The sequence below is a fragment of the Lonchura striata genome, chromosome 26 (genome assembly GCF_050655825.1).
Source record: "Lonchura striata isolate lonStrDom1 chromosome 26, ASM5065582v1, whole genome shotgun sequence".
NCBI lineage: Eukaryota > Metazoa > Chordata > Aves > Passeriformes > Estrildidae > Lonchura > Lonchura striata.
Window position 1 is genome coordinate 9,184,295 of NC_140728.1, and position 14,543 is coordinate 9,198,837.

General features: G+C 47.6%; 1 protein-coding gene across 10 annotated transcripts in view; it reads right to left on the reverse strand.

Annotated features, from left to right (window-relative positions):
- Positions 1 to 14,543, reverse strand: part of PPP1R12B (protein phosphatase 1 regulatory subunit 12B) — a 133,077-nt gene that overhangs the window by 53,596 nt on the left and 64,938 nt on the right. For 7 of the 10 annotated variants that reach the window (XM_085561521.1, XM_085561520.1, XM_085561524.1 and 4 more), the window contains 2 exons: positions 13,389 to 13,574; positions 12,676 to 12,861 (listed from right to left, as the gene is read on the reverse strand). The exons of 2 other annotated variants lie outside the window; for them this stretch is intronic. In XM_085561521.1, the coding sequence (XP_085417647.1) occupies positions 12,676 to 12,861; positions 13,389 to 13,574 (372 nt within the window). The remainder of the gene's footprint in view (positions 1 to 12,675; positions 12,862 to 13,388; positions 13,575 to 14,543) is intronic. One more of the 10 variants, XM_085561523.1, reaches the window with a different exon arrangement.

Consider the following 14,543-nt stretch of genomic DNA (forward strand, 5'->3'; position numbering starts at 1 on the left):
TAACACTGTACCAAAGGTCTGGATGTGTTCAAACGGCAGTGAGCTAAGTGAGGGATGAAGGTGAGTACGCTTACTTTGTCCTCAGACTCTTTTCCTGGTTTTAGTCCACCACCTTCACGGGAAAGGTAATGGGCTGAAGAGGATTTGCATCTGATCCACTATGTTAAGACATTTATTAGAAAGTTCACTAAACTGCTGCACTGTGACAAAACTGCAGAGAATCTGGAAATTTGGATCATTCTACAATAATCTGCCATGGTGGGTTTTATTCACCCTTAGGACCTGTGTTCAGTGCTGGTTCAGCTGTGCAGCAAAAGCAGTCTGGCCTCCAGGGGTTTCTTGGCTTGTGGGAGGTACAGACAGTCACCTCTCAGCTCCTCAGGTGTTGTGGGGCTCATGTGAGAGCCTTCTCACCTGAAACTGGTGCAAGGATGTGACCTGATGTATAATGTACTGAACATCCCTGATCTCCAGAGGCCAAGGAAAGTGCAAAGGATTGAGTCTGCGCCAGGGATGCTGCACTGGAGATTCCTGGAGGGGCAGGCACTGATCTCTGCTCTCTGTGACCAGGCACAGGACCCGAAGGAATGACATGAAGCTGTGTCAGGGGAGGGTTAGACTGGATATTGTGAAAAACATTCTTCCCCCAGAGGGTGCTGGGCACTGCCCAGGCTCCCCAGGGAATGTGCAGAGCCCTGAGGCTGCCAGAGCTGCAGGACTGTTTTGAAAATGCTCTCAGGGATAAAGTAGGATTGTTGGGGTGTCTGTGTACAGCCAGGGATTGGACTCAATGATCCCTGAGATCCTTTCCCACTCAGGAGATTCCATGATTCTTTGAACTGTGCTCTGGGAGCTGCCTGCAATGGAGATGAGCGCTTGCAGAGCTGCACTCCCAGGATGTGATTTATTACCTTCACGAGGAGCCTCCAGCACAACCCATGTGCATGCACTGCAGAGGAGCTCATTTCTTCCCATTGATTACCAGACAGACACATGAGCTGTGATGGATATGCCAACAGGGAAGCGCCTACACTTCAGAGGGATGACTGTCTCTCAAGAATCTACTGTTTCATGAACAAAAAAAGCTGCTGTTTGATGAGTGAAAGCTGTGCAACTCCTAATTTTGCAGAGCAGGAGCTCTCCTGCTCTCTCTGCTGCAGTGTGTGCACTGTCCAGGTAATGGCACATTAAGGAAACAACAAGCATTTTCTGCAGCCTTTGACACAAGCAGAATCACTGCTGTTTGCCCAGCAGTCAGAAGCAATAAGCCACCTACAGGAAGAAGGCATTTGCAAAATATACTGCAAATGAAGTTCAGAGCAGTAGTAAAAAAAATATAAATTCCTGAAATATATAAACCAAGTAAATTTGTAGCTCAGTACAGCAGGCAGTTTGCTGCAATGGATTTGAATCATGGAATTTAAATCAGTGGAATTCACTCTGCAGTGAGGACGCAGGTATGTAGGAGCTACAGGTATAGAGAGGACAAAACAGGTTTTCAAATGAGTTCCAGGAAAGGTTTGGCAAATCTGTGGGGATGAGGTCAGCCCCAGGTGTGGGGAGGAGCTCTGCAGCTGGGGCAGCCCAGGCACTTGCATTTCCTTGGTGCAGTTCGGCCACAGCTTTGCTTTGGGTATGGCAAGAGAAAAACCATTTTGGGTCTTTTACCCCATCATCCTCCCAGACTTTTTCCCCTCTGCTCCCCCAGAATTTATATAAAAATACAGACATCTTACAGCATCATTAGCCATTCTGGGAGTCCAACCTGTATGAGTGACTTGATCTTCAGCTGAGCACATCCTGCAGGTCAGCATGGCTCAGCCTGGGCCACAGCCACGATCAATTTGCCAACTTTTGGGTTCTTTCCATTTACACAATTCATCACTTTCTGGAGCTCACCCAAAGCCATTTACAGCATGAGATAACAGAATTTTCTGAGGCAAGTCAGCAGAGCCACTGCACAGTGACAGAGCTGATTTCTGCAAGGGAGCAGCCACAGCCTGTTCCAGGTGCCCAAGGAGGGGTGATGCTGTCAGTACCTGCAGCTGCACAGCAGCCTGGCAATGCAGGCCCAGATGTGCCCTGCTTGGGACCCTGTGTACTTTGCTTTTTAATTTTGGGGGAAAGCAGAGAAAAGACAGATTTTACTGTCTTTTACTGACACATTTTGTGTCGCTTTTCTTAAAAACTGAATTTTGAGAGACCTGAGTGTGCTAAATGTGCTGGAAGAGAGTGAGAGAACAAATGCACAGGAAGGAGATGGCGAGTCAGTGCAGCTCAGGGCTGGGCTGGATGGCACAGGCAGAGCAGCACAGTGCTCTCCAAAGCAGAAACACTGCAGAGCACAGCAGGCTGCAGGGCACAAGCACTAAATGGGGTGTGAGGCAGCCTCTGAACAATACACAATCCTTTAATTATATTTTAAAGGATCATGCTGCTGCCTCAAGTGCAGAGCCTGTGTCACCCTCTTAATTCAAGCAAACATCTCAGTGTCCAAGTGGATCTTCAAAGGAAAGGCCCTATGTGCTTTGTTTCCTTGCAATAAACTTTCTCTGAGAAATACTTGCAGTAAGAGCAGCCATCACACCAAGCTCAAGGCATGTATAAAGCAGAACAGATTTTTACCAAAGCTTTGGCTGTAAGTTCAAGGAGGAGAATAGAAATTGTTCAAGATGTGTATATGAGAGTCAGCAAAACCACTGCAGAGGTTTGCAGTTCCCACAGACAGAGAAAAGTGTATCTTGCTGCCCTGAGAGAGCTACAAGCTTCTGGTTTGTGTATTAGCTAGGAAAAAGCCTGGGAACTGACTGATGAACCTGGCTCCCACTTAATTCTGCCTATTTTCAAGGAAACGCCTATCTTCATCTGTCAACTCTTTCATCAAGGATAGTGTAAATCTCAAATGGATCCCAACTACTCATCACCACATCAAGGCAAAAGGAGCTACAATACAGTACTAATAGAAGGGGAGATTCAACCCAGGAAATAGGAAGGCTGGATATACAGGCTAGTAAACCAGGAACACAGGAGCAAATCTGTATGTTAGGGAATGCTAGCCAGAGGGAAAGAAAATACTGTGAGGAGAAACCCCTCCTAAGCCAAGGGTGAATGATGCTGAAAAGAGAGTTACAATGCCCTGTTGGTTGGTGCAGAGGTGTCAAGAACAAAAGATTAACTTCTCCAAGAAACATACAGTCTTCTGATAATGCTTTTATGACACTGGTACACTGGTCTCCATCCTGCCATCCTGAACTCCTTCAGGTACTCAGAGCTTTAAATGTTTCTGGCAAACACCATTCACCACCATGGAGTCCTTTGGCAAAATATTACCAAGTCCCAGAGGGAACAGCAAGAATGTGCAAAACTTGATCACCTACATGTGGCAGAGCAGCTGTGGCTGCCCCATCTCTGGAAGTGTTCAAGGCCAGGTTGGATGGGGCTTGAAGCCACCTGGTCTAGTAGAAGATATCCCTGCCCATACCAGGGGATGGATTCAGATGAGCTGTAAGTTCCCTTCCAACCCAAACCTTTCTGGAATTCTGTGAACACCTAGCAACAGATTTGGAAGCTAAACATCCACCAGGTTCTACAGCTGCTCTCTTCTCAGAATTTCTTCAAGGAATTTTTCTGCTGTCGGGACTGAAAATTGAGATACACCCCCAACATGAGCTGCATTGGGCCATGACAGGTTCCCTCCATCCCTGTCAGGTCCCTCTTCAATAAATCCAGGTCCCACAGCCAGCACAGTAAGAACATGAACTGCACACACAGTAACTGGTTCATCATCACAGCTGTCACCAGTCTCTGGAAATGAGACTCTGCTGGTCATGAACTGGACCCGAGCTTGATGGGGCTCTTCTGGAGGAAGCTCTTCCCAGGCCCTCTCCAAATCCTCTCACCTCTTTCTAGCTTAGAAGTGACTCTGAACTACACTCACTAGAGTAGAACCAACAGTGACAGTTTTCTTGGAAGCCAGCACAGACTTTTGGCTCTTCCAAATCCAGGTAATACAGGTCAGGGGAGCCAGGCACAGGTCTGGCTCCCTGTGCACAAGGAGGTGTGTTCACCTCATGGAAAGCTGTTTGGCTACTCAGACTTAAAATATTTGAAATTTCTCTTCTTAAAAGAATACAGCATCCCTATTCCAAACACTGCAGTAATTTAAAAAGTCTTTGTCACACATACATGTATTTCTCAGGCATGCACACACATATATATGTTTATATATACATGTATGTATATTAAAAACTCACATGCACTGTGTAAAAAGGAAGATTAAAGAAAAAAGGTCAGCAAAAGCCTCAAGTACAGATACTGTTCTTCTGGAAACAACTGGAAAAGTACAGCATTCCAGCAATGCATTCCTACAAACTGGAGAGTTGCCATTAGCAAATAACTATCCGTAAGCTGGAGGAGGGAGGAGAAGCAAGTGCAAGTTTTGCAGGCAACAATGCTGACAGCAGTTCCCAAAATACAATTCCTTAAGTTAGAAAGTGAACTATGTCCCCAGCAGCAAGTTAATTATTAGCAGCCTCATGGAAACAGTCAGAAAAAGAAACTTTCCTGCTCTCTTATCTAAGCAACAGGTTTTGGTTTCTTCCCTGAATTTATCCCTGTGCTGACATGTTCTGCCCATCAGCCCACTGCAACTGGAAGTAGTAATGAGAGGCTCTGAGAGACCCTTCCAGGCAACTGGAAGTAGTAATGAGAGGCTCTGAGAGACCCTTCCAGGCAGGAGAGAAGGATAACATATCAGACTGTGTGTGCTAGAGCTCAGAATGAGAGGGGAGACAGTCTGACAATGCTGAGTTATTTAATAAGCTGAAGGATAACAAAATCATAGTCCTAAAGCCTTTCACAGCTGGCTCAAAAAGGCTTGGCTGAGAATTCCCCATTTTCAGGCTTTTGCTGCTGGGAGCTGTTGTGTTTCAATCTGGACAATGAATTCTTCAAGTTTCAGTGTCTGAATTTCAGCCCTTTGGTTACAGGTTGATTAGCAGGCTCACTAGCAGCAGATTAGCCCCTTTATTTTCCACAGCTCTGCTTTGCTCAACATGTTCAATTGCTGATCCAAGAGATGAAGAGACTTGTGATCTTTGCCACTTGTTCATCAGAACAACGAGCTCCATTTGCACCTGCAGAACTCTTCTTTCCATGGGATGTCTACAATGGGGCGAGATTACACATATGACAGCTGAGGCTACAAGAACACTTCCCATCAGGGAGTTCTGGACAATTTTGGCCCTTTCCCATGCCCTGTCCCTGGAAGTGTTCAAGGCCAGGTTGGATAGAGCTTGAAGCCACCTGGTCTAGTGGAAGGCATCCCTGCCCATGGCAGGGGTGGGACAAAATGAGCTGTAAGATCCTGACCCATCTCCCAGCCCAAACCAAACATTCCATGGTTCCATGTTCAGTTCTGTGTGTGCCCCTCAGACAGGAGAGCTGCTCCTCCTGTGCTGTGTCCCCACAGCAGCTCCTTGTGCTTCCCTGGCAGCCCGGATGGCTCCAAGATGAGGTGAGGAGTGCTCAAGTTGCAGATCCAGCTGGGAACACAGCCCTGCAATCCCTCTGCCAGAGGAATAAAATACAACACTGGTACTCCTGAGAGCTCACCACGTTTGGGGCTGGGGGAGTCAGCACATACATGAGAAGCTTTTCATGATCTATGTAATCCCTTCACATTAATTAATGTCACTCAGCATTATGGTGAAGAGTGAAAAGGCAACAAACATCACAGTAATCACATTCCCTAAACTGGCTGCAGTAACCATTGCTGTGAACTCAGACCTTTAAACTTCTGCCAGAAGAAGAGAACATGTACTTTTCTAAAAACCAAAAACAATCCAGGAATTCCTATTGTAAGAAAAAAGCAAAGAGTGCTGCAATCCTAGAGCAGAGATAGCCAGCAACACCTGAACTGACAGTATGACCCTGTCACTGACTGTGTCAGCTGTGACCATCACAAGTGCAAAACTTACCAGGATGGAGTATTTTGGAATTGTTTGTGTTCAGCACAGGACTTCATGTGTCAATACACAGCACTGAGTGGGTTATCACTGTGGTAGGGAAGAAGGTGCACTGTCTGCAGTTCTCAGGAGCTGCATCCTTGCATTAAAAATCTGCTGCAGGAACTGGAACAGGATAGAACTCCACTTCCTGCCACTGACAGAGGAAACCAATGTCCTGCCTCTGTCAGCATCCCTCTCATGTGCAACTGAACCAACACAATTTGACATTTTTAACAGCTTTAAGCAGACCTGTTAGAGCTTTCCCAAAAGCTGGTTTGCAGTCTGAAACAGGAAATTTTACAGAGCAGAAAATCCCTGGGGAAAAAAAAAAAACAAAACAAAAAACCACCTTGGCATAACTCTGAGTAGAGTTTTTTAGTTGCCTTCTGCAATTAAAAAATAAAATCAAAACTTGATGATCAAATTCACCTGCTGAACTAAATAAGCCCGAGGAGTGATGGTCGCCTGCCAGTGCATCCCAGCAGCCTTTCACTGCCACCTTGTGGGAGCAGGAGATGCTTGAGCAGCTCCAAGGAACAAGATCACAGATCAGCCCCAGCTGCATTACACAAAATACCACTGAATATTAATAATGTATCAAAGATTTCCATTTCCTACTGAGCTCACATTGCAATTGCTTAGCCAGTGGCTTTGTTTCAATTTCCAGTGTCCACCTTTCTCAGGTACAGAGAAGGTACAGGTAGAGATTAAGTCTGCACAAAAACTTTTCAAATAGAAATGCCAGGGAAGTTACCTGGCTTCTTTGGCTCCTCCAACTGTCACATAGCCAGGTCAATCCTGTGGAGCACAGAATTTAATAAACTAGCTGATTTAGTGCTGAATTAGCTCTCAGCTGTAGTGACACACAGGATCTCTACAAATATTTCAGGTACATTCTTGGCTTTAATAACCATTTTGGGCACAGAGAAGTAGCTGAACTTGTCAAAGTTAGTAAAGGCCAGCCCCTGAACACCCAGGCAGTGGCACTGGGATGGCACTGGAGCCAAAAGGTACCATTATTGCTGTTAGATTGAGGGTGAAGCCGTGCAGCAGGGCAGTGCTTCCCATTAGTAAGGCAAGAGGAATTGCACACACACTGGGCATGGACAGGGCCGGGGAAAAGGCAGTTTTACCTGCTGCTTGCTCCACGCTGCCAAGCTGCAGTTCTTTTACAATGCTTAGCGCAAGTGGTCCCTGCTTCCTTTCCTTGACCATTCCTGAAGGATCCTGCATGGATTCCTGCTTTTGTTAGCAGGCCAGCCTACAGCCTGGGCTCCCCCACCCAAAGCAAATGCCAAAATATCCACCCCCCTTCCCCTGGGTGGATAAAGCCCTGCTGGCTGAGCATGCAGCACACACCTGCTCGCCGCCCCTACAGGAAACCGCACTGACCCCGGCCCACACCTCGACCTTACTCAAAATAAAAATGCAGCCTGATTTCTGATCCAGCAGGAGCACTCTCGCCTCTTCCCAACATGGACAATCCCATGGCCAGCAGAATTCCTGCCCTCCCACGTCATCTGCACCAGCAGTCTTTGAAAAAAGGGACAACTTTATCTGAAAGTGATTAAGTGCAGAGGCAGAGGCAGTGGCAGGGAAATGCTGTCACAGCAGGTGTCGGATGATTTTTCAGCTCTTCACAGGAGAGACTTAACTTCTTGTTGTCCACTGTGTAGTGTGGACAGGAATCCTTCCCTTGCCTTGTAGTAGCTCCTTGCATGAGCATCCCACCACTCTGCTTCCCCAGAGACCTTTCCCAGGAGCTTAAGACCACTCAGCTTTACATCAGTCAATGATAAGGATTCTAGAGTCAAATGCTATTACAAATATGGCAGCAGTGAGCTATTGCTCACAGCCCTTTCTGCCAGTTCCTCTCAAGCAACCTTTAAATACTCCTTGAATGCAAATCTTATAGTTTAACTTTCACAGAGATCAGGGTCCTTTATTCAATTTGTCAGATCATGAGGGTTAAGGGACGTATCAGGTGACACATCTATGCTCTTCCTAGAGGAGATACACTCAGAATGTCCACAGGACAAGAACCACGATGTAAAAGGACTTGCCAAAAATTGTTCATCTAATAGTACTGGTGGAGGAGGATTCAGTTAATAATATATTAATAATATATGCTACTATCATTAGCAGCTGGAACCTTAGAATGAAAAATAAATTCCTCTTGGGAATGAAGCAGGAAACAGAAGTGTATGTCAAACACAGTTACCTGGCATGTCAGTGAATTTCCTTCAGCTGAAAAATATTTCTAGGGGAGACTTTAGAGGGCAAGAAGGCATGGGCTGAGCAGAGCCACCAACTCCAAAGCAACCAGAAAACAAGTCCACCTCACTCCTACTCTGGATTTGTCATGGAATCATGGAATGGTTTGGTTTGGAAGGGACCTTAAAGCTTATCTAGTTCCAACCCCTGCTAAGGGCAGGGGCACCTTCCACTAGACGAGGCTGTTTCAAGCCCTGTCCAGCCTGGCCTTGGACACCTCCAGGGACTGAGCAGTTATATGACAAACTGGTCAGAATAAATTAAAAAGTAAGGAGAGAGATGAGTTTCCTGTCTCTGAGAGCATGTATGATGGCAAGTGCTAGAACCATCCTGCTGTAACCTTCCTGAAGAACAGGAAGGACACACACAATGGCAGAATTCAGTTGTATAGTTGTATAAATACAGTGGTGGTGGTGGGGGGGGGGGGGTGTGTGTAAAAAAAAAAATCCCAATTCTTGGCAAACCAGGAGAGATTTCAAATTCAAGAGTCCTTTTAAACTGGCCACATAACTGAGAGCACAGACTTGCCTTTCGGAAGTTCTCAGGCAAAGCATGTCTCACCCCACGTACCAGCTGTGAGCTGCACAGTCACATTTCCAGCTGTTCTGGGAAGTAAAACTTCTATAAGAAGAGTATGAAAAGCTTCAGCCAGATCTCCCAGACTTTCTTTCCAGTACAAATATCTCATGGATCAAATGACATTCTAGCATGGCAGAATCTCCTGCAGCTCCTTTCTAAGCCCAGGGGACAGAGCTCTGAGCAGCCCAGCCCTGTGACAGCAGGAATACTCTGGTGGGGGCTGCAGTGCAGGACTGCCGGGAGAAGCCGTGACCAGAGCCCTGCACTGAACCTGCACAGACAAGGATGCAGATAACTTGGGTAAGAAGCTTTTGGTGGCACTAGAGGCCGCTGTCACCCTGGATGAAGGTGGATGATCCACCACTGGGCTCCAACCAACAGGAACTCCCCATTCTACACCATCTATGGGCACCCAGCAAAAATGAGGAAGCTGTTAGTTCTGCCCCAGAAGAACAGAGTCCGTGTCAGGTACTGTAGGCACAACATCCACACAGCTGAAATCCACCCTCAGCAGAGCAAGGGCTGTTTGAGTTCAGTGGACAAACACACTGACAATGGGAGACAATTTACTTTTGGCAGGAGATCATCCAAATGGCCAGACCACACTGTTCATCAGCAGCTTCAAAATTTCCAGAAAAAATCCAAGAGAAACTGCCTGGCACAAGCACTGGCTGCGGGAGATGGCACATTTCCAGCTTATGGCATTAGCACACCACAGTGCTGCAGAGGAGCATTGGGAGGCTGGGATGTGCAGCAGGACACACGGGAGGCTGGCATGTGCAGCAGGACACACGGGAGGCTGGGATGTGCAGCAGGACACACGGGAGGCTGGCATGTGCAGCAGGACACACGGGAGGCTGGCATGTGCAGCAGGACACACGGGAGCTGGCATGTGCAGCAGGACACACGGGAGGCTGGCATGTGCAGCAGGACACACGGGAGGCTGGCATGTGCAGCAGGACACACGGGAGGCTGGGATGTGCAGCAGGACACACGGGAGGCTGGGATGTGCAGCAGGACACACGGGAGGCTGGCATGTGCAGCAGGACACACGGGAGGCTGGGATGTGCAGCAGGACACACGGGAGGCTGGCATGTGCAGCAGGACACACGGGAGGCTGGCATGTGCAGCAGGACACACGGGAGGCTGGCATGTGCAGCAGGACACACGGGAGGCTGGCATGTGCAGCAGGACACACGGGAGGCTGGGATGTGCAGCAGGACACACGGGAGGCTGGCATGTGCAGCAGGACACACAGGAGCTGGCATGTGCAGCAGGACACACGGGAGATGGCATGTGCAGCAGGACACACGGAACACACGTGGTGGCAGCCGGGCCCCAGTCCGGACCAGCTGGCACCACATGGCACTGCAGGCCCCAAACAGATCTCTGCTCCACGGCCCCTCTGCTGTTTGTTCTTTCCTCCCCCTGTAATTTACACTATTTCCCAGCATTGACTGGAGCCTGACCAGTTCAGCTGGAAAACAAGGAGCAGGTGAACCACCATGGGTCAAACTGTGGTGGGGCAGGGTAAGGCTTATTGGCCACCACAGGATGCAAACCAGAACTCCAGTGCACTATGCCAGTCATTCATTCCCAGCCCTAAGCAGCCTCTTCTGCTTTAACCTTTTGGCTTCACACAGATAATTTTAAGGCCACAAGTTCAGAGATATCCCTGTGATCTAAAATTAGATGATCAGCCTGTTTATGTTTTTGTTGCTAAGAGCAAGCTGGTGCTTTGGAAACACCGAAGCAGCCCAAGCACTCCTGCAACAGCTGCCACTGGGAACTGAAATCCATACAGCACTGCTCTGACAACTGTTTGCCATTTGCCTTTTTATTTTACTGGAATTGTAAATTGTCCTTCCCTAATAAGCTTCTATTTGCTTAGGTGACTTCTCCTATCTCCCTGGATCGATGTGAGACCCTAGTTCCAATGTGCAGGTAGCTCCCAGCCACTTTATCCCACTGTGAAGATGTACATTCATCAGTAAGGTTTCCTCCCCCATGAGCACGATGCATCATTTCTGGGCTTTTTTTCCTCTCAGTAGTTTCAAAGCATCAGTTAAAGGTGGGAGGAATTTTCTGGTGTTTTCTCTTTACATTACCATAATTCACAGGAGAGGATTCTCGAATAAAAATGCAGGAGACAAAGATCTTCTGTATTATTTATAGAAACAGATTTGGCAGTAAATGCCAATGCAGTAATATTAATGGATGCTTTTTTGAACATCTACAAGTAACTATCCCAGTCAAGTTCTTTATCTGTAGACAGTGCCAGAAGTCTGGGGGGACTTTGAGCAGGGAAAAACCTGCTTCTGTAACTCAATTCTGGGCTTGCTAAAATGGAGAGCCCATTGTGAAAAGTCTTTAGTGAAAACTGAGAGCACAATACTCATTCTGTCCTCTTGCACAACCTCACTGGGCACTGGCAGTTATCTTTTGGCAGCTCATCTCGATTCAATTGCAAATGACCCCAAGCCAAGTGACCTCCAATTATGCAACAGGAGTACACAGAGGCACTTCCAGGGCTAACCCAAGTGTTTTCACACCAAAGACACCCTGCAGTAGCTAGTGCAAATTGTGCCTGCACACAAAGCTGATGAACTCCTGGATGGCTCCTCCTGAATGTCTTAATACCTTCCAAGTACTCCCTGAGCAAGCTCTGGGAAAAAAAAAAAATCCCAAGCAACATTACAAGTTTGAGTATTTTCCAACAGCATAGCCCACCTTGCTTGGATGTGCTACAGGTGAAGTTGAGCATGAGCTCCACCCCATCACCTTTAGCCCTGTAGGCTGATAATTCCCATTATTGCTTTTGCCATCCTTCAGCCTCAGGCCATTTCAGATGTGTCAGAGCACTATCTGCACTCAGGAAGGGTTGTATTTCAATAAATCACTATGACAGTTTGGAAGAATCCAAGCACCACGTACTCTGCATGAACTCACTGCTGGTTAGAAACACCCAGTTCACCACTGTATTTTATTTATTACTATTTGCTTTTACTGATGGCATTAGAAGAGACAGGTTTTGGAAAAGTTAATCTGTTTGCAGGAAGAATATATGGATCATTTCATATTCTGTAATTAATGCACAGGGTAGAGCTCCTTTGAAAAGAGCTCTGTCTGTTTGTATTTCCCCAGTCTTAAAATAACACCATGTGATAAGAAAGAGATACCACCAGCTGGAGTCAGAGTCATTCCCACTGCTGCTACTACTTGAACGGCCTCTGGAACGGCCTCAGCTGCACATGGCAGTCTCCTGCCTCTGGCCTTTCCAGTCAGTCAAAGCTGTACCTGCTGCTGGAGTCCATCTCCTACTGTGTTACACCCCTACACACCCCAGGAATGTTTGATTTCTCCCACTCACTGCAAAGGGAATCTGGGAGATCTGTGCAGCACAAACTTCTCCATCAGGGCATAAGTAAACACAGCTGAGCTGAATCAGAGGGACAGATTTTATTTGAATGTATCTCAGTGCAATGGTCTTTTTAGGATGGGATTCATTTTACAGAACCCACTGTGAGTGGCTGCTCTGCTGTGCATCCCTGCAAACACGCAGGGATGGGCTGAGATTAGGAGCTGAGATCAGTACTGAAGAAAAAGCCTGAGGTGCTGAAGAGACAAGTAGAAAATTATGAAACTAAATTTAACCTACAAGCCAGTGATGATTCAGTTCAAAACCTTCAGACAGAGTAGGGACAGCAGCCCAGGAACTTCATGTAACATCTAAAAACCAGTTCTTACACCCCCACCATCACCACCATGTGAGAGCTGCCCATGGAGAGGGCCACAGAGCCCACTCCTCACTGACCTTCTGCGCTCCCTGGCCTCCTCAGCCGAGAGGTCCTTCCCCGGGGCGGAGGCAGCCCCGGCATTCCCGGTGCCGTTGGCAGCGCCGAGCACAGCATGGTTTGTGATTACACCTAGAGGAGTGCTGGCACAGCTGCCCTCTGTGTTTTTCTCTACAGCAGAATCAGTTTGTTGCCTGAAAGGGGCTCTGAAATAGAGAAGACATATGGAAAGCAAAGCAAATGAACTCCAGTGCTGACCAAGTCCAGCCTCTTCGACGGAGCATGGACAGTTCATCCTCCTCGCTTTACACTCGTGTTTGTAGAGAATAGCCACAGTAAAATGAATTTTACAAAACTTGGAGAAGAATGAGCAAGAGGAATTAATAGCCTTCGCATCCCTGTAAGTAGCAAAAATTATCAGAAAAATGTACCTGGTGAAAAAGCAGAAGGAAGGAGCTCCAAGAACTTGTACACTGAGCACCCGAGGGCAGCCTGAGCATGTGCTGTGTCACAGGGAGAGAGGGCACAAGGGACACACTGTGGGCTGTCACCTGCCTGCCAGTCACACCCACCACTGGGACTGTCCAACACCACCATCCTGGGATTGCTTATCATTCTGGAATTGCTTATCAGCATGCCCCATGTGGAAGCACACCTCCGATCCCTAATCCACTCCAGAACTTCCAACCCAAACACTGACTTTTGGAGCACTGTCTCCGCTAGGAGCCATTACCTGGTGTTGTGGCAGGCTGAAGCAGGAGTGTTCACACCGAGAGATGTGGGACAGCAAGAGACAGGTTGCCACGGGGTGCCCGGGGAGGTAGATGAGCCAATGGCAGTGGGTGAGGTAGCTAGAGATGGACTGCAACTGGCTGAAATGTAGGGACTGCTCAGGTCACTACTTCTACCAAATGAAGCACTGTAAAACATCACAAAATCACGTCCTTCAGAGCACAGTAAATACTCAACAGCACATCCCACAGCTGGGCTGGCAGCTGGGACGGGAGCAGGTACCACATGGCAGCAAAACGTGTGCAAGGAGATCAGAGAGCAGCAGAGCTGTCACCAGTTACCCACACAGGCCAGTGCCAGCAGAGCCTTGCTTAGCTAAGCCCAGCTCAGTTCCAGCAAGAGAACAATGGCATGGGGAGCTGGGGAGGATCAGGGAAGGAAAACACCCTGCTGCAGTGAAAGCAGGGCATATGGAGCACCCTGTGCCCTGGGGAAAGGCAGGTGTGAGGATGAGGATGCTTAAAGCAGGAAAGGAGAGTGACAAAAGCTGGTCTGGCTGTATCACTCCTGAGGATGTCCAGAACTTCCAGTTTTAAGAACTTATTCCCAGTGGCTTAAAGTTTTGGCAAAGATGATCAGTTCAGGCTTTAATTCTCTCTAAGACATGTTTGGCACAAACTGTATTTCTGGAAAATAGCTAGTACAGCTGTCCAAAAATATTCAAGAATGAGCAAGGGAAATAATATTTTGCCAGTTTAAAGCAAGCCCTGAAAACCAATCTTACTGAAAAGCTGTGTTTGTGTTAATATTTTGGAGAAGACAGAAGAGGAAAGAAGGGCTCCTATACAAGAATGGACCCTTTCACTTTTCCAAAGAAAATCCAGCCCAAGGGGAGAGAAAATCTGCCCTAATGGGACAGAAAATCCATTCTAGTGGGAAAAGCTGCATATCTCTGAAAACAGAGTTGATGAAATCTGGCAGAATCTCCTTCTTGCACATGTCCAAGCCCTGCACACAAGCTGCTCACTGTCTGCACAGAGCAATCCAGTGGCTCCTAGGGCCCTGCCACACCTCTCCCAGCATCTGGCATGCCTGCTTGCTACTGCTCAGACTGGACTGTCTGAAGGATCAAAGGCTAGGAAGGCTGGCTCTCACC